This window comes from Argopecten irradians, chromosome 6, assembly GCF_041381155.1.
Source record: "Argopecten irradians isolate NY chromosome 6, Ai_NY, whole genome shotgun sequence".
Lineage (NCBI taxonomy): Eukaryota > Metazoa > Mollusca > Bivalvia > Pectinida > Pectinidae > Argopecten > Argopecten irradians.
Window position 1 is genome coordinate 45,252,792 of NC_091139.1, and position 23,612 is coordinate 45,276,403.

The 23,612-nt window shown below is 35.4% G+C and overlaps 1 protein-coding gene across 1 annotated transcript in view; it reads left to right on the forward strand.

The window, feature by feature from the left end:
* The window catches only part of LOC138326554 (nuclear pore complex protein Nup155-like), an 84,984-nt gene extending 63,560 nt beyond the window's left edge, over nucleotides 1-21,424 (forward strand). Inside the window, 9 exon segments of the mRNA XM_069272651.1 lie at nucleotides 3,656-3,810; nucleotides 8,696-8,825; nucleotides 9,228-9,348; nucleotides 10,032-10,069; nucleotides 10,071-10,158; nucleotides 18,119-18,229; nucleotides 18,962-19,098; nucleotides 19,437-19,543; nucleotides 19,972-21,424. Coding sequence (XP_069128752.1) covers nucleotides 3,656-3,810; nucleotides 8,696-8,825; nucleotides 9,228-9,348; nucleotides 10,032-10,069; nucleotides 10,071-10,158; nucleotides 18,119-18,229; nucleotides 18,962-19,098; nucleotides 19,437-19,543; nucleotides 19,972-20,107 — 1,023 coding nt within the window. The 3' untranslated portion in view covers nucleotides 20,108-21,424.
* Nucleotides 21,425-23,612: the final 2,188 nt, after the last annotated feature.

Genomic DNA, 23,612 nt, shown 5'->3' on the forward strand with positions numbered 1-23,612 from the left:
GAACCAGACGAGAAAGTATTGGAGGTAAGAAATGGGTGGGGATATAGTGTACAGCATGAACCAGACAGAGAAAGTATTGGAGGTAAGAAATGGGTGGGGTATATAGTGTACAGCATGAACCAGACAGAGAAAGTATTGGAGGTAAGAAATGGGTGGGGCATATAGTGTACAGCATGAACCAGACAGAAACTATTGGAGGTAAGAAATGGGCGGGACATACAGTGTACAGCATGAACCAGACAGAGAAAGTATTGGAGGTAAGAAATGGGTGGGGCATATAGTGTACAGCATGAACCAGACAGAGAAAGTATTGGAGGTAAGAAATGGGCGGGGCATATAGTGTACAGCATGAACCAGACAGAGAAAGTATTGGAGGTAAGAAATGGGTGGGGCATATAGTGTACAGCATGAACCAGACAGAGAAAGTATTGGAGGTAAGAAATGGGCGGGGCATATAGTGTACAGCATGAACCAGACAGAGAAAGTATTGGAGGTAAGAAATGGGTGGGGTATATAGTGTACAGCATGAACCAGACAGAGAAAGTATTGGAGGTAAGAAATGGGCGGGGCGTTTAGTGTACAGCATGAACCAGACAGAGAAAGTATTGGAGGTAAGAAATGGGCGGGGGTATATAGTGTACAGCATGAACCAGACAGAGAAAGTATTGGAGGTAAGAAATGGGGGGGATATAGTGTACAGCATGAACCAGACAGAGAAAGTATTGGAGGTAAGAAATGGGTGGGCATATAGTGTACAGCATGAACCAGACAGAGAAAGTATTGGAGGTAAGAAATGGGCGGGGCATATAGTGTACAGCATGAACCAGACAGAGAAAGTATTGGAGGTAAGAAATGGGCGGGGCATATAGTGTACAGCATGAACCAGACAGAGAAATATTGGAGGTAAGAATGGGGGGGATATAGTGTACAGCATGTACCAGACAGAAACTATTGGAGGTAAGAAATGGGGGGGCATATAGTGTACAGCATGTACCAGACAGAGAAATATTGGAGGTAAGAAATGGGTGGGGCATTAGTGTACAGCATGTACCAGACAGAGAAAGTATTGGAGGTAAGAAATGGGCGGGGCATATAGTGTACAGCATGAACCAGACAGAGAAAGTATTGGAGGTAAGAAATGGGTGGGGCGTTTAGTGTACAGCATGTACCAGACAGAGAAAGTATTGGAGGTAAGAAATGGGCGGGGCGTTTAGTGTACAGCATGAACCAGACAGAGAAACTATTGGAGGTAAGAAATGGGTGGGGCATTTAGTGTACAGCATGAACCAGACAGAGAAAGTATTGGAGGTAAGAAATGGGGGGCGGGCATATAGTGTACAGCATGAACCAGACAGAGAAACTATTGGAGGTAAGAAATGGGCGGGGCGTTTAGTGTACAGCATGTACCAGACAGAAACTATTGGAGGTAAGAAATGGGCGGGACGTATAGTGTACAGCATGAACCAGACAGAGAAAGTATTGGAGGTAAGAAATGGGCGGGGCGTATAGTGTACAGCATGAACCAGACAGAGAAAGTATTGGAGGTAAGAAATGGGCGGGGGTATATAGTGTACAGCATGAACCAGACAGAGAAAGTATTGGAGGTAAGAAATGGGGCGGGGCATATAGTGTACAGCATGAACCAGACAGAGAAACTATTGGAGGTAAGAAATGGGCGGGGCGTATAGTGTACAGCATGAACCAGACAGAGAAACTATTGGAGGTAAGAAATGGGCGGGGCGTATAGTGTACAGCATGAACCAGACAGAGAAAGTATTGGAGGTAAGAAATGGGTGGGGTATATAGTGTACAGCATGAACCAGACAGAGAAATTATTGGAGGTAAGAAATGGGTGGGGCGTATAGTGTACAGCATGTACCAGACAGAGAAACTATTGGAGGTAAGAAATGGGTGGGGTATATAGTGTACAGCATGAACCAGACAGAGAAACTATTGGAGGTAAGAAATGGGTGGGGTATATAGTGTACAGCATGAACCAGACAGAGAAAGTATTGGAGGTAAGAAATGGGCGGGGCATATAGTGTACAGCATGAACCAGACAGAGAAAGTATTGGAGGTAAGAAATGGGCGGGGCATATAGTGTACAGCATGAACCAGACAGAGAAAGTATTGGAGGTAAGAAATGGGCGGGGCATATAGTGTACAGCATGAACCAGACAGAGAAAGTATTGGAGGTAAGAAATGGGGGGGCATATAGTGTACAGCATGAACCAGACAGAGAAAGTATTGGAGGTAAGAAATGGGCGGGGTATATAGTGTACAGCATGAACCAGACAGAGAAAGTATTGGAGGTAAGAAATGGGTGGGGCATATAGTGTACAGCATGAACCAGACAGAGAAAGTATTGGAGGTAAGAAATGGGCGGGACATATAGTGTACAGCATGAACCAGACAGAGAAAGTATTGGAGGTAAGAAATGGGCGGGACATATAGTGTACAGCATGAACCAGACAGAGAAAGTATTGGAGGTAAGAAATGGGCGGGGGCATATAGTGTACAGCATGAACCAGACAGAGAAAGTATTGGAGGTAAGAAATGGGTGGGGCATATAGTGTACAGCATGAACCAGACAGAGAAATTATTGGAGGTAAGAAATGGGTGGGGCATATAGTGTACAGCATGAACCAGACAGAGAAAGTATTGGAGGTAAGAAATGGGCGGGGTATATAGTGTACAGCATGAACCAGACAGAGAAAGTATTGGAGGTAAGAAATGGGTGGGGCGTATAGTGTACAGCATGAACCAGACAGAGAAAGTATTGGAGGTAAGAAATGGGTGGGGGTATATAGTGTACAGCATGAACCAGACAGAGAAAGTATTGGAGGTAAGAAATGGGTGGGGCATATAGTGTACAGCATGAACCAGACAGAGAAACTATTGGAGGTAAGAAATGGGTGGGGTATATAGTGTACAGCATGTACCAGACAGAGAAAGTATTGGAGGTAAGAAATGGGCGGGGCATATAGTGTACAGCATGAACCAGACAGAGAAAGTATTGGAGGTAAGAAATGGGCGGGGTATATAGTGTACAGCATGAACCAGACAGAGAAAGTATTGGAGGTAAGAAATGGGCGGGGTATATAGTGTACAGCATGAACCAGACAGAGAAAGTATTGTAGGTAAGAAATGGGCGGGGCGTATAGTGTATAAAACATGTGTATCTTGTCATGTCCTGTCCTCTGTCCTTTCCTTCCAATCATGTCTAGTATATTGATTGAAACTTTATTTCTGGTATAGAATCTTCGAAGATATTTGAATATCTAGAGATATTGTGACAACACCACGTTTTGTCATACTTTCGGTACGAATATTCTTCTATGTATATCACACGTTTTAAACAAGCAATCAGATAATTCATGCATCTATTATTAGAACTACTTACCAAAATATTTCAGGGTTGGGTTAAGGTAGTTAGGCAAGAGTCTTCTACCCCTCAAATACTTATGTGGCAGTAGCCGCGCTACCACTGGTTATTTTCAAGTCGGTTCAGGATACAGAGTCCTGACCACTTGACCGTCACAATATGTATTGTGATTTAGTCAGTCACAAATGAAGAAATCTCTGAAATTTCCTGTTTCTGTAACAATTGCATAAGATTCATATTAAATTATATTTGAATGATATTTTTCTTCAGATTCAATCGCCATTTATGGAACCGTACCTGAAAAGGAAGACCGGTTATCAGGCTGAGGCTATGGGAGCATTAGATATGTTGTGGAAATACTATGAAAAAAGTCGTAACTTTCCTGCTGCTGCCAAGATCTTGTCAAGGCTAGCAGATAGACACGGGTAAGTTAACATTGATATATCAAGACTAGCAGATAGACATGTGTAATAAAGCTTTGATATATCAAGACTAGCAGATAGACATGTGTAATATAGCTTTGATATATCAAGACTAGCAGATAGACATGTGTAATATAGCTTTGATATATCAAGACTAGCAGATAGACATGTGTAATATAGCTTTGATATATCAAGACTAGCAGATAGACATGTGTAATATAGCTTTGATATATCAAGACTAGCAGATAGACATGTGTAATATAGCTTTGATATATCAAGACTAGCAGATAGACATGTGTAATATAGCTTGATATATCAAGACTAGCAGATAGACATGTGTAATATAGCTTTGATATATCAAGACTAGCAGATAGACATGTGTAATATAGCTTTGATATATCAAGACTAGCAGATAGACATGTGTAATAAAGCTTTGATATATCAAGACTAGCAGATAGACATGTGTAATAAAGCTTTGATATATCAAGACTATCAGATAGACATGTGTAAATATAGCTTTGATTAGACTAGCAGATTGACATGTGTAATAAAGCTTTGATATATATCAAGACTAGCAGATAGACATGTGTAATATAGCTTTGATATATCAAGACTAGCAGATAGACATGTGTAATAAAGCTTTGATATAACAAGACTAGCAGATAGACATGTGTAATATAGCTTTGATATAATCAAGACTAGCAGATAGACATGTGTAATATAGCTTTGATATATCAAGACTAGCAGATAGACATGTGTAATATAGCTTTGATATATCAAGACTAGCAGATAGACATGTGTAATTATAGCTTTGATATATCAAGACTAGCAGATAGACATGTGTAATATAAGCTTTGATATATCAAGACTAGCAGATAGACATGTGTAATATAGCTTTGATAATATCAAGACTAGCAGATAGACATGTGTAATATAGCTTTGATATATCAAGACTAGCAGATAGACATGTGTAATATAGCTTTGATATATCAAGACTAGCAGATAGACATGTGTAATATAGCTTTGATATATCAAGACTAGCAGATAGACATGTGTAATAAAGCTTTGATATATCAAGACTAGACAAAGATAGACATGTGTAATAAAGCTTTGATATATCAAGACTAGCAGATAGACATGTGTAATATAGCTTTGATATATCAAGACTAGCAGATAGACATGTGTAATATAGCTTTGATATATCAAGACTAGCAGATAGACATGTGTAATATAGCTTTGATATATCAAGACTAGCAGATAGACATGTGTAATATAGCTTTGATATATCAAGACTAGCAGATAGACATGTGTAATATAGCTTTGATATATCAAGACTAGCAGATAGACATGTGTAATATAGCTTTGATATATCAAGACTAGCAGATAGACATGTGTAATATAGCTTTGATATATCAAGACTAGCAGATAGACATGTGTAATATAGCTTTGATATATTACAAGACTAGCAGATAGACATGTGTAATAAAGCTTTGATATATCAAGACTAGCAGATAGACATGTGTAATATAGCTTTGATATATCAAGACTAGCAGATAGATATGTGATATCTAAATATAGCTTTAATAAGATAGCTTTGATATATCAAGACTAGCAGATAGACATGTGTAATAATAGCTTTGATATATCAAGACTAGCAGATAGACATGTGTAATATAGCTTTGATATATATCAAGACTAGCAGATAGACATGTGTAATAAAGCTTTGATATATCAAGACTAGCAGATAGACATGTGTAATAAAGCTTTGATATATCAAGACTAGCAGATAGACATGTGTAATATAGCTTTGATATATCAAGACTAGCAGATAGACATGTGTAATAAAGCTTTGATATATCAAGACTAGCAGATAGACATGTGTAATAAAGCTTTGATATATCAAGACTAGCAGATAGACATGTGTAAATAATAATATAGCTTTGATATATAACAAGACTAGCAGATAGACATGTGTAATATAGCTTTGATATATCAAGACTAGCAGATAGACATGTGTAATATAGCTTTGATATATCAAGACTAGCAGATAGACATGTGTAAATATAGCTTTGATATATCAAGACTAGCAGATAGACATGTGTAATATAGCTTTGATATATCAAGACTAGCAGATAGACATGTGTAATAAAGCTTTGATATATCAAGACTAGCAGATAGACATGTGTAATATAGCTTTGATATATCAAGACTAGCAGATAGACATGTGTAATAAAGCTTTGATATATCAAGAACTAGCAGATAGACATGTGTAATAAAGCTTTGATATAACAAGACTAGCAGATAGACATGTGTAATAAAGCTTTGATATATCAAGACTAGCAGATAGACATGTGTAATATGAAAGCTTTGATATATCAAGCACTAGCAGATAGACATGTGTAATAAAGCTTTGATAGACTAGACAGATAGACATGTGTAATATAGCTTTGATATATCAAGACTACAGATAGACATGGTGTAATATAGCTTTGATATATCATGTAGTAGATAGACAGCTTTGGGTGTAATAATACTTTGATATAACAAGCTAGAGCAGATAGACATGTGTAATATAGCTTTGATATATCAAGACTAGCAGATAGACATGTGTAATATAGCTTTGATATATCAAGACTAGCAGATAGACATGTGTAATAAAGCTTTGATATAACCAGACTAGCAGATCATAGCTTTGATATTATCAATATAGCAGATAGACATGTGTAATAAAGCTTCTGATATATCAACCGACTAGCAGATAGACATGGTGTAAATAAAGCTTGATGTAACAAGACTAGCAAGATAGCATGTGTAATAAAAGCTTTGATATATCAAGACTAGCAGATAGACATGTGTAATAAGCTTTTAGTTATATCAAGATAGCAGATAGACATGTGTAAATATAGCTTTGATATATCAAGACTAGCAGTAGACATGTGTAATATTAGCTTTGATATATCAAGACTAGCAGATAGACATGTGTAATTTAGCTTTGATATATCAAGACTAGCAGTTAGACATGTGTAATATAGCTTTGATATATATCAGATAGAATTTGTAAATAGACTTTTTGACTAGCAGATAGACAAGTTGTAATATAGCTTTTGATATATCAAGACTAGCAGATAGACATTGTAAATAATATAATCAAGACTAGCAGATAGACATGTGTAAATATAGCTTTGATATATAGACTACAGATAGAACATGTGTAATATAGCTTTGATATATCAAGGACTAGCAGATAGACATGTGTAATATAGCTTTGATATATCAAGACTAGCAGATAAGACATGTGTAATAAAGCGTTGATATATCAAGACTAGCAAAGATAGACCATGTGTAATATATAGCTTTGATATATCAAGACTAGCAGATAGACATGTGTAATAAAGCTTTGATATATCTAAGACTAGCAGATAGCATGTGTAATATAGCTTTGATATACAGACTAGCAGATAGGACATGTGTAATATAGCTTTGATATATCAAGCGACTAGCAGATAGACATGTGTAATATAGCTTTGATTTCCAAGATATATACACAAGACTAGCAGATAGACATGTGTAATAAAGCTTTGATATATCAAGACTAGCAGATAGACATGTGTAATATAGCTTTGATATATCAAGACAGAGTCATAGCATGTGTAATAAATCTTTGATAGACATGTGTAATATAGCTTTGATATATCAAGACTAGCAGATAGACATGTGTAATAAAGCTTTGATATATCAAGACTAGCAGATAGACATGTGTAATATAGCTTTGAATATATCATAGACTAGCAGATAGACATGTGTTAATATAGCTTTGATATATCAAGACTAGCAGATAGACATGCTGTGATATAAAAGAAGCATATAGACATGTGATATATACAAGACTAGCAGATAGACATGTGTAATAAAGCTTTGATATATCAAGGACTAGCAGATAGACATGTGTAATATAGCTTTGATATATCAAGACTAGCAGATAGACATGTGTAATATAGCTTTGATATATCAAGACTAGCAGATAGACATGTGTAATATAGCTTTGATATATCAAGACTAGCAGATAGACATGTGTAATATAGCTTTGATATATCAAGACTAGCAGATAGACATGTGTAATATAGCTTTGATATATCAAGATAGAATGTGTAATACTAGCTAGAAAAGGGAGCTTTGATATATCAAGACTAGCAGATAGACATGTGTAATATAGCTTTGATATATCAAGACTAGCAGATAGACATGTGTAATATAGCTTTGATATATCAAGACTAGCAGATAGACATGTGTAATATAGCTTTGATATATCAAGACTAGCAGATAGACATGTGTAATATAGCTTTGATATATCAAGACTAGCAGATAGACATGTGTAATAAAGCTTTGATATATCAAGACTAGCAGATAGACATGTGTAATATAGCTTTGATATATCAAGACTAGCAGATAGACATGTGTAATTATAGCTTTGATATATCAAGGACTAGCAGATAGACATGTGTAATATAGCTTTGATATATCAAGACTAGCAGATAGACATGTGTAATATAGCTTTGATATATCAAGACTAGCAGATAGACATGTGTAATATAGCTTTGATATATCAAGGACTAAATGAAATTTATGCAAAAGTGTTTAAGCTTTGGTTCAAATATGCATTAAATCGCAAAATTTAAAATTGCCATGAAAAATGTGTTAGACTTTTGTTTGTTTGTCAGGATCATTTAGGGCCAATTTTAAAAACAAAATGTTAGGCAAAATGAGAATTTCTTTTAAAAAAAGGAAAATGAGTTGGTATAAAGTACAAGTAAAACCTTAAAACCATCTCTCTCCAAGTAAAACCTTAAAACCATCTCTCTCTATATATGTTTTCATCCTGCTGTTGTAGAACTGATGTGAGACTACAACAAAGGATTGAGTACTTATCCAGAGCCATTATGTGTGCCAAAAGTTCCACGTCACGCACCTGTTCTGCTGCGGAAGGTGAATTCCTGCATGAACTGGAGGAGAAAATGGAGGTGAGTCTATGAGGATCAAAGTGTATGCAGAAATGAAATGTCAGAAAAGTGAGGAAGTGGTAGATGGATGCATTGAATGATGCCCATTATCAATTTGCAGCATGTACTGAATGTAGCATATACTGAAACCATGCTGCTGGGTGTGCTGGCATCATGCTACAGGCTTTTGAGCATGAATACAGCATAAATATGCTGATGAGATATGCCAATTGCTTCATTACAACACATGCTGCAATCATACTCTATCAAATTAGATAAAATAGAGAGAAGGTTGCAGCATGTACTGCAATTTAGCATAATGCCATGCTGCAATACAGCACATGTTGTATATATAATTTACAATTTTGTATTGTTTGATAAACCGAGAAAAGTGGTACAATGTAAAATGTCTCTTCCTTGTAGGTTGGTAGACTACAGCTCCAAGTTCAGAACGCTTTAAGTAAAAGACGAGACCGTAACCATCAGAGTATTACGGAAGCTTTGAGTCGGCTTGATTCTGATCTGCTAGATCTCACCCTGGTGAGTAGGTCACACTTGTAATAGATTGTGTACTGATAAATCAGAGATGAATGCTTACATTGATTGTGTAGTTAAAACTTTGAAATGGTATGTAGTCAATTTCAGCAGCCAATCGGTACAAAACATTTTGTTGGATATTTTAAGTGGTGATCTGATTTGCTGTAATGATGCTTTTGTAGGCCAGGGCATGTCACAGTAAAATTCATCTGTGATATTAAAGATATCAGTGTGAATAATTTTCGGGGTATTATATCTGAATTTCACCAACATCGGATATGAGATTTGTTTTATATATCCTATTAACTGCACTAGCTAGGATCATTTAATAACGTGCCAAATTAAGAAGGTGGAGGAAAGCCGGAGTACCAGGTGACAAACCACAATCAATACCTGGCTCACTATTCTAAATGTTGAGGAGTAGTGCTAATGTGTTGGAACACAGGGCCGCCCCGTGGTGGCCGAGTGGTTAAGATGTCTCGACCATAAGTCCCCCACCTCTGGGTCACGAGTTCGAATCCTATGTGGGACAGTTACCAGATACTGACCACTGGTTTGTGGCTTTCGTCCACCAACAAACCTGTTAGGTAACACCTGTACCACTCTCACCAGTATTATAGAATAAATGTAACAGTTATAGCCATAAAAAGTGTGAAACTTAAATAAATCAATGAAATCTCTTTGTTGTAGCTGTATGAGAGGAGTTTGCAGACAAATTTGACTTGTCCCGAGTGTAAACTGGCCATTTTAACCACTGTGCTGGGGTTGTTTGACGCTGCTCTGGTAGAAAACCTATGGCAGAGTATCATTGATAAAGGTTTGTATCAACAGACAATACTAGGGTTTCAATCATTGATAAAGGTTGGTATCGAAACAGACAATACTAGGGTTTCAATCATTGATAAAGGTTGGTATCAACAGACAATTACTAGGGTTTCAATCATTGATAAAGGTTTGTATCAAAGGTTGGTTATCAACCATTGATAAAGGTTGGTATCAATACAATACTAGGGTTTTCAATCATTGATAAAGGTTGGTATCAACAGACAATACCTAGGGTTTCAATCATTGATAAAGGTTGGTATCAACAGACAATACTCAGGGTTTCAATCATTGATTAAAGGTTGGTATCAACAGACAATACTAGGGTTTCAATCATTGATAAAGGTTGGTATCAACAGACAATACTAGGGTTTCAATCATTGATAAAGGTTGGTATCAACAGACAATACCAGGGTTTCAATCATTGATAAAGGTTGGTATCAACAGACAATACTAGGGTTTCAATCATTGATAAAGGTTGGTATCAACAACAGACAATACAGGGTTTTCAATCATTGATAAAGGTTTTGTATCAACAGACAATACTAGGGTTTCAATCATTGATAAAGGTTGGTATCAACAGACATTGATAAAGGTTACAGACAATACTAGGGTTTCAATCATTGATAAAGGTTGGTATCAACAGACAATACTAGGGTTTCAATCATTGATAAAGGTTGGTATCAACAGACAATACCAGGGTTTCAATCATTGATAAAGGTTGGTATCAACAGGACAATACTAGGGTTTCAATCATTGATAAAGGTTGGTATCAACAGACAATACTAGGGTTTCAATCATTGATAAAGGTTGGTATCAACAGACAATACTAGGGTTTCAATCATTGATAAAGGTTGGTATCAACAGACAATACTAGGGTTTTCAATCATTGATATAAGGTTGGTTATCAACAGACAATACTAGGGTTTCAATCATTGATAAAGGTTGGTATCAACAGACAATACTAGGGTTTCAATCATTGATAAAGGTTGGTATCAACATGAACAATACTAGGGTTTCAATCATTGATACTAAAGGTTGGTATCAACAGACAATACTAGGGTTTCAATCATTGATAAAGGTTGGTATCACACAGATCAATACTAGTTTCAATCATTGATAAAGGTTGGTTCAACAGGACAATACTAGGGTTTCAATCATTGATAAAGGTTGGTATCAACAGGACAATACTAGGGTTTCAATCATTGATAAAGGTTTTTGGTATCAACAGACATACTAGGGTTTCAATCATTGATAAAGTTTGGTATCAACAGACGAAATACCAGGGTTTCAATCATTGATAAAGGTTGGTATCAACAGACAATACCAGGGTTTCAATCATTGATAAAGGTTTTGGTATCAACAGCCTCAATACTAGGGTTTCAATCATTGATAAAGGGTTGGTATCAACAGACATTACTAGGGTTTCAATCATTGATAAAGGTTGGTATCAACAGACAATACTAGGGTTTCAATCATTGATAAAGGTTGGTATCAACAGACAATACTAGGGTTTCAATCATTGATAAAAAGGTTGGTATCAACAGACAATACTAGGGTTCAATATCATTGATAAAGGTTGTATCAACAGACAATACCTAGGGTTTCAATCATTGATAAAGGTTGGTATCAACAGACAATACTAGGGTTTCAATCATTGATAAAGGTTGGTATCAACAGACAATACTAGGGTTTCAATCTATTGATAAAAGGTTGGGTATCAACAGACAATTACTAGGGTTTCAATCATTGATAAAGGTTGGTATCAACAGACAATACTAGGGTTTCAATCATTGATAAAGGTTGGTATCAACATTACCTAGGGTTTCACATCATTGATACAGTACTATGGGGTTTCAATCAGGGTTTGATGATAAAGGTTGGTATCAACAGACAATACCAGGGTTTCATCATTGATAAAGGTTGGTATCAACAGACAATACTAGGGTTTCAATCATTGATAAAGGTTTGGTATCAACAGACAATACTAGGGTTTCAATCATTGATAAAGGTTGGTATCAACAGACAATACTAGGGTTTCAATCATTGATAAAGGTTGGTATCAACAGACAATACTAGGGTTTCAACCATTGATAAAGGTTGGTATCAACAGACAATACTAGGGTTTCAAATCATTGATAAAGGTTGGTATCAACAGACAATACTAGGGTTTCAATCATTGATAAAGGTTGGTATCAACAGACAATACTAGGGTTTCAATCGACAATACATTGATAAAGGTTGGTATCAACAGACAATACCAGGGTTTCAATCATTGATAAAGGTTGGTATCAACAGACATACTACTTGGGTTTCAATCATTGATAAAGGTTGGTATCAACAGACAATACTAGGGTTTCAATCATTGATAAAGGTTGGTATCAACAGACAATACTAGGGTTTCAATCATTGATAAAGGTTGGTATCAACAGACAATACTAGGGTTTCAATCATTGATAAAGGTTGGTATCAACAGACAATACTAGGGTTTCAATCATTGATAAAGGTTGGTATCAACAGACAATACTAGGGTTTCAATCATTGATAAAGGTTGGTATCAACAGACAATACTAGGGTTTCAATCATTGATAAAGGTTGGTATCAACAGACAATACTAGGGTTTCAATCATTGATAAAGGTTGGTATCAACAGACAATACTAGGGTTTCAATCATTGATAAAGGTTGGTATCAACAGACAATACTAGGGTTTCAATCATTGATAAAGGTTGGTATCAACAGACAATACTAGGGTTTCAATCATTGATAAAGGTTGGTATCAACAGACAATACTAGGGTTTCAATCATTGATAAAGGTTGGTATCAACAGACAATACCAGGGTTTCAATCATTGATAAAGGTTGGTATCAACAGACAATACTAGGGTTTCAATCATTGATAAAGGTTGGTATCAACAGACAATACTAGGGTTTCAATCATTGATAAAGGTTGGTATCAACAGACAATACTAGGGTTTCAATCATTGATAAAGGTTGGTATCAACAGACAATACTAGGGTTTCAATCATTGATAAAGGTTGGTATCAACAGACAATACTAGGGTTTTCAATCATTGATAAAGGTTGGTATCAACAGACAATACTAGGGTTTCAATCATTGATAAAGGTTGGTATCAACAGACAATACTAGGGTTTCAATCATTGATAAAGGTTGGTATCAACAGACATACTAGGGTTTCAATCATTGATAAAGGTTGGTATCAACAGACAATACTAGGGTTTCAATCATTGATAAAGGTTGGTATCAACAGACAATACTAGGGTTTTCAATCATTGATAAAGTTTGGTATCAACAGACAATACTAGGGTTTCAATCATTGATAAAGGTTGGTATCAACAGACAATACTAGGGTTTCAATCATTGATAAAGGTTGGTATCAACAGACAATACCAGGGTTTCAATCATTGATAAAAGGTTGGTATCAACAGACAATACTAGGGTTTCAATCATTGATAAATTGGTTGGTATCAACAGAATTAACAACAATACTAGGGTTTCAATCATTGATAAAGGTTGGTATCAACAGACAATACTAGGGTTTCAATATCATTGATAAAGGTTGGTATCAACAGACATTACTAGGGTTTCAATCATTGATAAAGGTTGGTATCAACAGACAATACTAGGGTTTCAATCATTGATAAAGGTTGGTATCAACAGACAATACTAGGGTTTCAATCATTGATAAAGGTTGGTATCAACAGACAATACTAGGGTTTCAATCATTGATAAAGGTTGGTATCAACAGACAATACTAGGGTTTCAATCATTGATAAAGGTTGGTATCAACAGACAATACTAGGGTTTCAATCATTGATAAAGGTTGGTATCAACAGACAATACTAGGGTTTCAATCATTGATAAAGGTTGGTATCAACAGACAATACTAGGGTTTCAATCATTGATAAAGGTTGGTATCAACAGACAATACTAGGGTTTCAATCATTGATAAAGGTTGGTATCAACAGACAATACTAGGGTTTCAACCATTGATAAAGGTTGGTATCAACAGACAATACTAGGGTTTCAATCATTGATAAAGGTTGGTATCAACAGACAATACTAGGGTTTCAATCATTGATAAAGGTTGGTATCAACAGACAATACTAGGGTTTCAATCCATTGATAAAGGTTGGTATCAACAGACAATACTAGGGTTTCAATCATTGATAAAGGTTGGTATCAACAGACAATACTAGGGTTTCAATCATTGATAAAGGTTGGTATCAACAGACAATACAAGGGTTTCAATCATTGATAAAGGTTGGTATCAACAGACAATACTAGGGTTTCAATCATTGATAAAGGTTGGTATCAACAGACAATACTAGGGTTTCAATCATTGATAAAGGTTGGTATCAACAGACAATACTAGGGTTTCAATCATTGATAAAGGTTGGTATCAACAGACAATACTAGGGTTTCAATCATTGATAAAGGTTGGTATCAACAGACAATACTAGGGTTTCAATCATTGATAAAGGTTGGTATCAACAGACAATACTAGGGTTTCAATCATTGATAAAGGTTGGTATCAACAGACAATACTAGGGTTTCAATCATTGATAAAGGTTGGTATCAACAGACAATACTAGGGTTTCAACCATTGATAAAGGTTGGTATCAACAGACAATACTAGGGTTTCAATCATTGATAAAGGTTGGTATCAACAGACAATACTAGGGTTTCAATCATTGATAAAGGTTGGTATCAACAGACAATACTAGGGTTTCAATCATTGATAAAGGTTGGTATCAACAGACAATACTAGGGTTTCAATCATTGATAAAGGTTGGTATCAACAGACAATACTAGGGTTTCAATCATTGATAAAGGTTGGTATCAACAGACAATACTAGGGTTTCAATCATTGATAAAGGTTGGTATCAACAGACAATACTAGGGTTTCAATCATTGATAAAGGTTGGTATCAACAGACAATACTAGGGTTTCAATCATTAATAAAGGTTGGTATCAACAGACAGTACTAGGGTTTCAATCATTGATAAAAGTTGATATCATTGATAAAGGTTGGTATCAACAGACAATACCAGGGTTTCAATCATTGATAAAGGTTGGTATCAACAGACAGTACTAGGGTTTCAATCATTGATAAAAGTTGATATCATTGATAAAGGTTGGTATCAACAGACAATACTAGGGTTTTAATCATTGATAAAGGTTGGTATCAACAGACAATACTAGGGTTTCAATCATTGATAAAGGTTGGTATCAACAGACAATACTAGGGTTTCAATCATTGATAAAGGTTGGTATCAACAGACAATACTAGGGTTTCAATCATTGATAAAGGTTGGTATCAACAGACAATACTAGGGTTTCAATCATTGATAAAGGTTGGTATCAACAGACAATACTAGGGTTTCAATCATTGATAAAGGTTGGTATCAACAGACAATACTAGGGTTTCAATCATTGATAAAGGTTGGTATCAACAGACAATACTAGGGTTTCAATCATTGATAAAGGTTGGTATCAACAGACAATACTAGGGTTTCAATCATTGATAAAGGTTGGTATCAACAGACAATACTAGGGTTTCAATCATTGATAAAGGTTGGTATCAACAGACAATACTAGGGTTTCAATCATTGATAAAGGTTGGTATCAACAGACAATACTAGGGTTTCAATCATTGATAAAGGTTGGTATCAACAGACAATACTAGGGTTTCAATCATTGATAAAGGTTGGTATCAACAGACAATACTAGGGTTTCAATCATTGATAAAGGTTGGTATCAACAGACAATACTAGGGTTTCAATCATTGATAAAGGTTGGTATCAACAGACAATACAGGGTTTCAATCATTGATAAAGGTTGGTATCAACAGACAATACTAGGGTTTCAATCATTGATAAAGGTTGGTATCAACAGACAATACTAGGGTTTCAATCATTGATAAAGGTTGGTATCAACAGACAATACTAGGGTTTCAATCATTGATAAAGGTTGGTATCAACAGACAATACTAGGGTTTCAATCATTGATAAAGGTTGGTATCAACAGACAATACTAGGGTTTCAACCATTGATAAAGGTTGGTATCAACAGACAATACTAGGGTTTCAATCATTGATAAAGGTTGGTATCAACAGACATTACTAGGGTTTCAATCATTGATAAAGGTTGGTATCAACAGACAGTACTAGGGTTTCAATCATTGATAAAAGTTGATATCATTGATAAAGGTTGGTATCAACAGACAATACTAGGGTTTCAATCATTAATAAAGGTTGGTATCAACAGACAATACTAGGGTTTCAATCATTGATAAAGGTTGGTATCAACAGACAATACTAGGGTTTCAATCATTGATAAAGGTTGGTATCAACAGACAATACTAGGGTTTCAATCATTGATAAAGGTTGGTATCAACAGACAATACTAGGGTTTCAATCATTGATAAAGGTTGGTATCAACAGACAATACTAGGGTTTCAATCATTGATAAAGGTTGGTATCAACAGACAATACTAGGGTTTCAATCATTGATAAAGGTTGGTATCAACAGACAATACTAGGGTTTCAATCATTGATAAAGGTTGGTATCAACAGACAATACTAGGGTTTCAATCATTGATAAAGGTTGGTATCAACAGACAATACTAGGGTTTCAATCATTGATAAAGGTTGGTATCAACAGACAATACTAGGGTTTCAATCATTGATAAAGGTTGGTATCAACAGACAATACTAGGGTTTCAATCATTGATAAAGGTTGGTATCAACAGACAATACTAGGGTTTCAATCATTGATAAAGGTTGGTATCAACAGACAATACTAGGGTTTTCAATCATTGATAAAGGTTGGTATCAACAGACAGTACTAGGGTTTCAATCATTGATAAAAGTTGATATCATTGATAAAGGTTGGTATCAACAGACAATACTAGGGTTTTAATCATTGATAAAGGTTGGTATCAACAGACAATACTAGGGTTTCAATCATTGATAAAGGTTGGTATCAACAGACAATTACTAGGGTTTTCAATCATTGATAAAGGTTGGTATCAACAGACAATACTAGGGTTTCAATCATTGATAAAGGTTGGTATCAACAGACAATACTAGGGTTTCAATCATTGATAAAGGTTGGTATCAACAGACAATACTAGGGTTTCAATCATTGATAAAGGTTGGTATCAACAGACAATACTAGGGTTTCAATCATTGATAAAGGTTGGTATCAACAGACAATACTAGGGTTTCAATCATTGATAAAGGTTGGTATCAACAGACAATACTAAGGTTTCAACCATTGATAAAGGTTGTTATCAACAGACATTACTAGGGTTTCCAGATCCCAAAACGACCTGGTTAAAGTACGATTGTCTGTAAATTATTCATACCTTCCAGTGATTATGTCGTCACAGAAATTATGTCAAACGATGAGGTCACAATCATTGGAAGGTGGGACTAATTGACGGTAAATCATACTTTACTCATGTCCTGTAAGGATTTTTGAAACCACTGTAGTCAACGTTGCACTACATTCAGATGGCAAATATAGGAGGTTGAATGTCAATCGGTGAATGGCAAATTCAATACAGAGTGAGTGCCAACATTTTCAAAATAATTTGTTGCCATGGTAACAAAATGGGCTCTCTTATTGGGTGAAATTTACATGTTTAAGGATACAGAAGAGAAAGGGATCATTTCAAAAACAATCTTTTGCCATAGAAGCATAATTGAAGCCTTTGAAATTTAGATATTGAGACTAACCAGAGGTTAGATGAGATCCGAGTATTCTCACAACAATCATTGATGGGAGTTGGTTTGCTTTCCTGATATTCATGGATCGAGACACTTTGTGCATTGTGATAAAGAAGTCTGCAATATGTTTTTCTCAAATTTTTACAGTTACCTTGGCTATATGTACACTTCTTGCTCCTAAAAGTTTATTTTCCTTTTGCAGAAGTAGATGCTACGATTGGAATGGCCATTCCAAACAGAATAAAAAATATCAGGAATAAAATGGAGCCGATTGGGAAGCAGTATATCAAGACAGAACGATACTTCCCCTTAGGTAAGAGATGGGGCAAGTTAATCCATTTCATTTTAAAATAGATTTTGATACACCAGAATGATGCATCTTGCATGATTTTGTGTGTATTAGGATAAATTTGTAACTTTAATGCAAAAAAATATCAAAACAATTTGAGAAGTTGAAAGGAAGAATGCATCAAATAAGTATTTCACTTTCACTCCATTTGCATGAAGTTTTGCATCTCAAATTCTGTAAATTGAGCTAAATTTGTCTCTGTACATTGATATCTTCCTATTCGTAGTAGTAATTATACCCGCAACAAAAATAAGAGGGTTGGGGTGGGTTATTGGAATCGGCTTGTCTGTCTGTAAACACAAATTTGTCCAGCAAACTCCTCCTAAACTGCTAGACAGATTTTGATAAAATTTGGGAGTCGAGTAAACTATATATGGTTCTGGAGTGTCCCATATTAATACAGTTATTACTAAATTTGAGCAGCGGGGGTATTAGTCGGCCACTCTGGGGACAGTTCTTATATTGAAAAGAATTTTGATCCAATTTTTAAATCAACAAAACTAACTCTCTGTGAATTGATTTTGAAATAGAATTTGGTGTACAGTAAGTGATACCAGGAGCACGTCATTCTATTTGAATTACTTTTTAATATAGGTGTAGTATTGTATATGGTATTTTGACCCCCATGTAATTTAAAAAATATATATAGTAAAATTGCTAACAACAGAAACATCATACGTTTTATCTGTCTTTCAGCATTTCTGGTGAAGTATATAGAACAGCGGAGTTGTGAGCTGGGTTTCACTCCCTCCTGGGTGTACGAGATGTTACTGGAGATTGGAGTACCGCCCCCGAAACTGTTAGAGATATACGACAGGATGTTCAAGTCTCGAGTAAGTCCTTCTCGGTCGAGAAACTTTCCCAAAAACATGATTTTAAGATTTAGCAGTTAATGTACATTATAGTTATAATCTTTTAAAAGAATGTAAAAGGAATATGAAGTAACCCATCATTTAAGAAGCTCAAACTGCCCAGGGGTATCAAAAGAGTAAAATATGGAGTAAAATGTGTGTAAAATTTTGTTATTGATTGAAAATACAAATTTCCTGTACCGGGAATGACTATTTGTCGGTTGTGTAGCACCTATCAAGCTAAACAGTTTGTGTATCCTTGTTGTAATGAATCTGTACTTTAGGTGGTCATTCTTTAAGATTCCATTCGTTTTTTCTAGGATCCATATTGGCAGACCATTCAACAACCATTACACTTGCTGGATGTTCTATCGCATCTCCTATCACATCTTACGGCTAACCCATCTCTTATATCAACATATGAAAGGTTTGTATCTGAGGTTAAAACTATTACATTTTCGAGATGTCCTATCACATCTTACGGCTAACCCATCTCTTATACCAACATATGAAAGGTTTGTATCTGAGGTTAAAACTATTACATTACCTGCATGTTCTATCACATCTTATGGCCAACCCATCTCCTATAACAACATATGAAAGGTTTGTATCTGTAGTTAAAACTATTACATTTTCGAGATGTCCTATCACATCTTACAGTCAACATATCTCTTATACCAACATGGTGTTCGCTGTTGGTTTAGACCATGTGGAATATCCACTGTTGCAGTTATATCTTGTTGCCATTTCTAGTTATAAAAAGTAGTATTGGAATTTTTTTGAAGCTTGCATTAAACCATACTTACAGATTAAGGAAATGAAATGTTTGATTTTGAGTTATTGTTGTATTTTAAGGCGACCCTTCTCCACGCTTTGTCTGGATTTTGTGGCGACCTACCTGGTGGAACTACAGACCATGAGAATGACCGATCATCACCGAAGGCTTGTCGCTCAGTTTAAACGATTACAGTCCGAGCTAGAGAGGATGTGATAAATTTTCACTTTTGTGTAAACACTTCAAGTACGAGCTGGAGAAAATGTGAAGACTTTTGCTGTTCTTTTCATTAAAGTTTGAAGCCAACAAACTAAATCTAAAAGGATGTGACAAACTTGATGCAAAGTTGTGATGCCAATAGCCAGAACTCAAAACCATGAAATGGCTTGTTGTACAGTTTAGACATCTTGATCAAAGTCGAATTTGAGAGGTTATAAGTTGTTTTATTATTAAATGGCTTCAGCCTGAATTTAAGAGGCTGATAGAAGTGATAAAGATATGTACATTTACGTATGTGAACTGATTGGATGTAAATAACATACCGACATGTATATTTATGTTGAGAGAAAACTTGTTCAAACTGTTATCAGAATTCTTAACTTGATGTCAGGAGGTTGAAAGAGTTGAACAGAAAATATATGACTATGAACTGGACCAGGGAGGAGGGAACATTGGTATCAAAGTTAAACAGACAAATCACACATGCTACAGTATAACACTTATATTCATGGCTGGTTTATTTGTACTTTATTTACGTTCTCACTGAAATCCACAAATTCTATACACAAGTGAAATATTCAGAAATTCATTGATTTTCCTGATCACAATATTTATCCTCCGCAAATATGCCCGGCATAGGAAACTGCGAAATATTGATCCCCTAAAGTATTAAAGTGCTTTATAGTATTCATCCTTGCCTTTTACCAGAACTGGAATTCATGATCATGGCAATAAAGTTAGGTGATTTCCATTCCAAAACAACTTCACAGGGATCAACATTTTGTAGAATAACATACAAATTCACATACCTATGAATTTATGACTTGGAATCTTACTTCTTCTCCAAGATTAATAATCACAAAACTTTGAATGGAAAGTTTGTGAAAATAAATTTCACACGAAATAAAGTTAAGGTTTACAGGTACGTGTGTGTAAACAGGACTGCTAAGTAAAGTTGTAATGGATATTGTGATATTAAAGGTATCAAATGTATGTTAATATGGTGATCCACATGACATTTCTATAGATATAATCAATAGAAGAAAAAACTCAGAAAATTTAGCAGTTTGTACCATACCAACAAGTAATATACATAAAACACAATCATGTAGCTACTTTTGATAGTGTGTATACATGTAAATATTATTGTAAGGAAGTTAGAGTGAAAAGTTGTGCATCTGAATTAATCTGAATGTGAAATTGGTGAAAAGAATGTTTATACAACGAAACGTTAGATGTAAGTCATCATGTGAATGGAAATTGTTTGGTATTGTACGGTGATGTTTCTATTGTGAATAAATTAATTTCACAAGATTTCATGGATCTGTTAAATTTCATCCCTGATTCATTGTTGTGGGTTACCCACTTGACTACACGTACAGCCTACACATACAGATTACCATAGAGATATATAGTTACCTGGGTTTCCAAGGCTGTCATATCTCAAACATCAATAATTTAATTAGCCTAATTTCCTGTGTATTACTGTACTAGGGTATAGGTTTCAAATGCAAGAAAATTAGCACATGTGAAAATACTTTGGTGTAGTAAGAGGGTGTCTCCGGTCTTCACTGGCTATTTTGTGTGTAGTTGAAATAACTTGTATCGTAGAGCCTGCATAGTTCTCAAATTCAGTAATAGTTTCCACAGATAGCCCGCATTAGACAAAACATTCTAATGTAAAAAATTGTATAGCAGGATATTAGTGGTGGATATGGCAATAGTGATAGTAACCCCTGGAATATCGAGGATGTCCTTATATTGTATCTTTTAGAGATATGGCCAGGACAAAATTCCAGAAACAAAGAACCAGTAGTACTTTTAACTTAAAATGTTTGTCTTCCTTCAACTGTGGAAACAACAAACACATTATATCAGGTAACACCTTCTGTTTATTTCCTTTTCATGGAATAACAAGACCGTAAAACAGTCACAAATTGGATTTAGATTGCACAACTAATCCAACACGGACTAAAATCAACAAAGTATAATTCTATTCAATGTATTGTTAACTCACTTATTTTCGTGTGACTAGAATTCGCAAAAATAAATTCGCTGCAAAATTTTTTTAATTACAAGCACAAATAAGTGTTGGATATTATACAAATATTTCATGGCCTACTGTGCTCTAGTTCATAATATTTAACCCGAGGTGGTGGTAATCAACAAATGTTATATTGCACGAGGCCGAAGGCCGAGTGCAATATAATATTTGTTGATTACCATCACCGAGGGGTAAATATTATGAACTAGAGCACAGTAACCCATGAAATATTTGTTTTATTACATAATCACAAGTTTTTCAGTTGAATATTATTATAAAATGAATACGACAATCACTTAACAAAATCATCAGCACCGTACCGTACGGAAAAGCTTCAAATCCTATTGAAGATTGACGTATAAACCACGTACGTCACGTTGTAACTCCGGTTTGGATGTCTTATTGTCTTCTTTAACAATATTAGACCTGCATGCAGCCTTTTGATCTAATACATTCGCCGTGTCCGTCCTCTACTCGATAAACGTCTACATGACGTGCTTGTTTCGAGATCTATAAAGCTAGCGCGAAATTGAACGTGAACCTTTGTGACGTCATAATAACGTAACTCACTGTTACGCGCGATTCCTCGGAGGTTTTCTACAAAACTAGACAACAACAGCGAGGTGTTCCTAAAGCCGTGCAATATAACATCTCGAACCGTGCAATATAACGTTTCCATGGGAGCGTGCAATATAACTTCGAACCGTGCAATATAACAAGGTTTTATTGAACGGTCGGTGTAATAGTTGAAAATATTATATTTCTTCATATATAGATTGGTGTAAACAAATTATGTAATAAAACAAATCATGTAATTCAATAGTCATGAAAATGTTAACTACAATGAGTCGCCACCAAAATAAGTCGCTTTACAGTACATAACCACCAAAATAAGTCGGTTTACAGTACATAACCACGAAAATAAGTTGGTTTACAGTACATAACCACCAAAATAAGTCGGTTTACAGTACATAACCACGAAAATAAGTTGGTTTACAGTACATAACCACGAAAATAAGTCGGTTTACAGTACATAACCACAAAAATAAGTTGGTTTACAGTACATAACCACGAAAATAAGTCGGTTTACAGTACATAACCACGAAAATAAGTTGGTTTACAGTACATAACCACGAAAATAAGTCGGTTTACAGTACATAACCACGAAAATAAGTCGGTTTACAGTACATAACCACGAAAATAAGTCGGTTTACAGTACATAACCACGAAAATAAGTCGGTTTACAGTACATAACCACGAAAATAAGTCGGTTTACCAGTACATAACACCACGAAATAAGTCGGTTTACAGTACATTAGTACCACACGAAAATAAGTCGGTTTTACAGTACATAACCACGAAAATAAGTCGTTACAGTACATAACCACAAATACAGTACATAACCACGAAAATAAGTCGGTTTACAGTACATACACGAAAAAAACGTACATAACCACG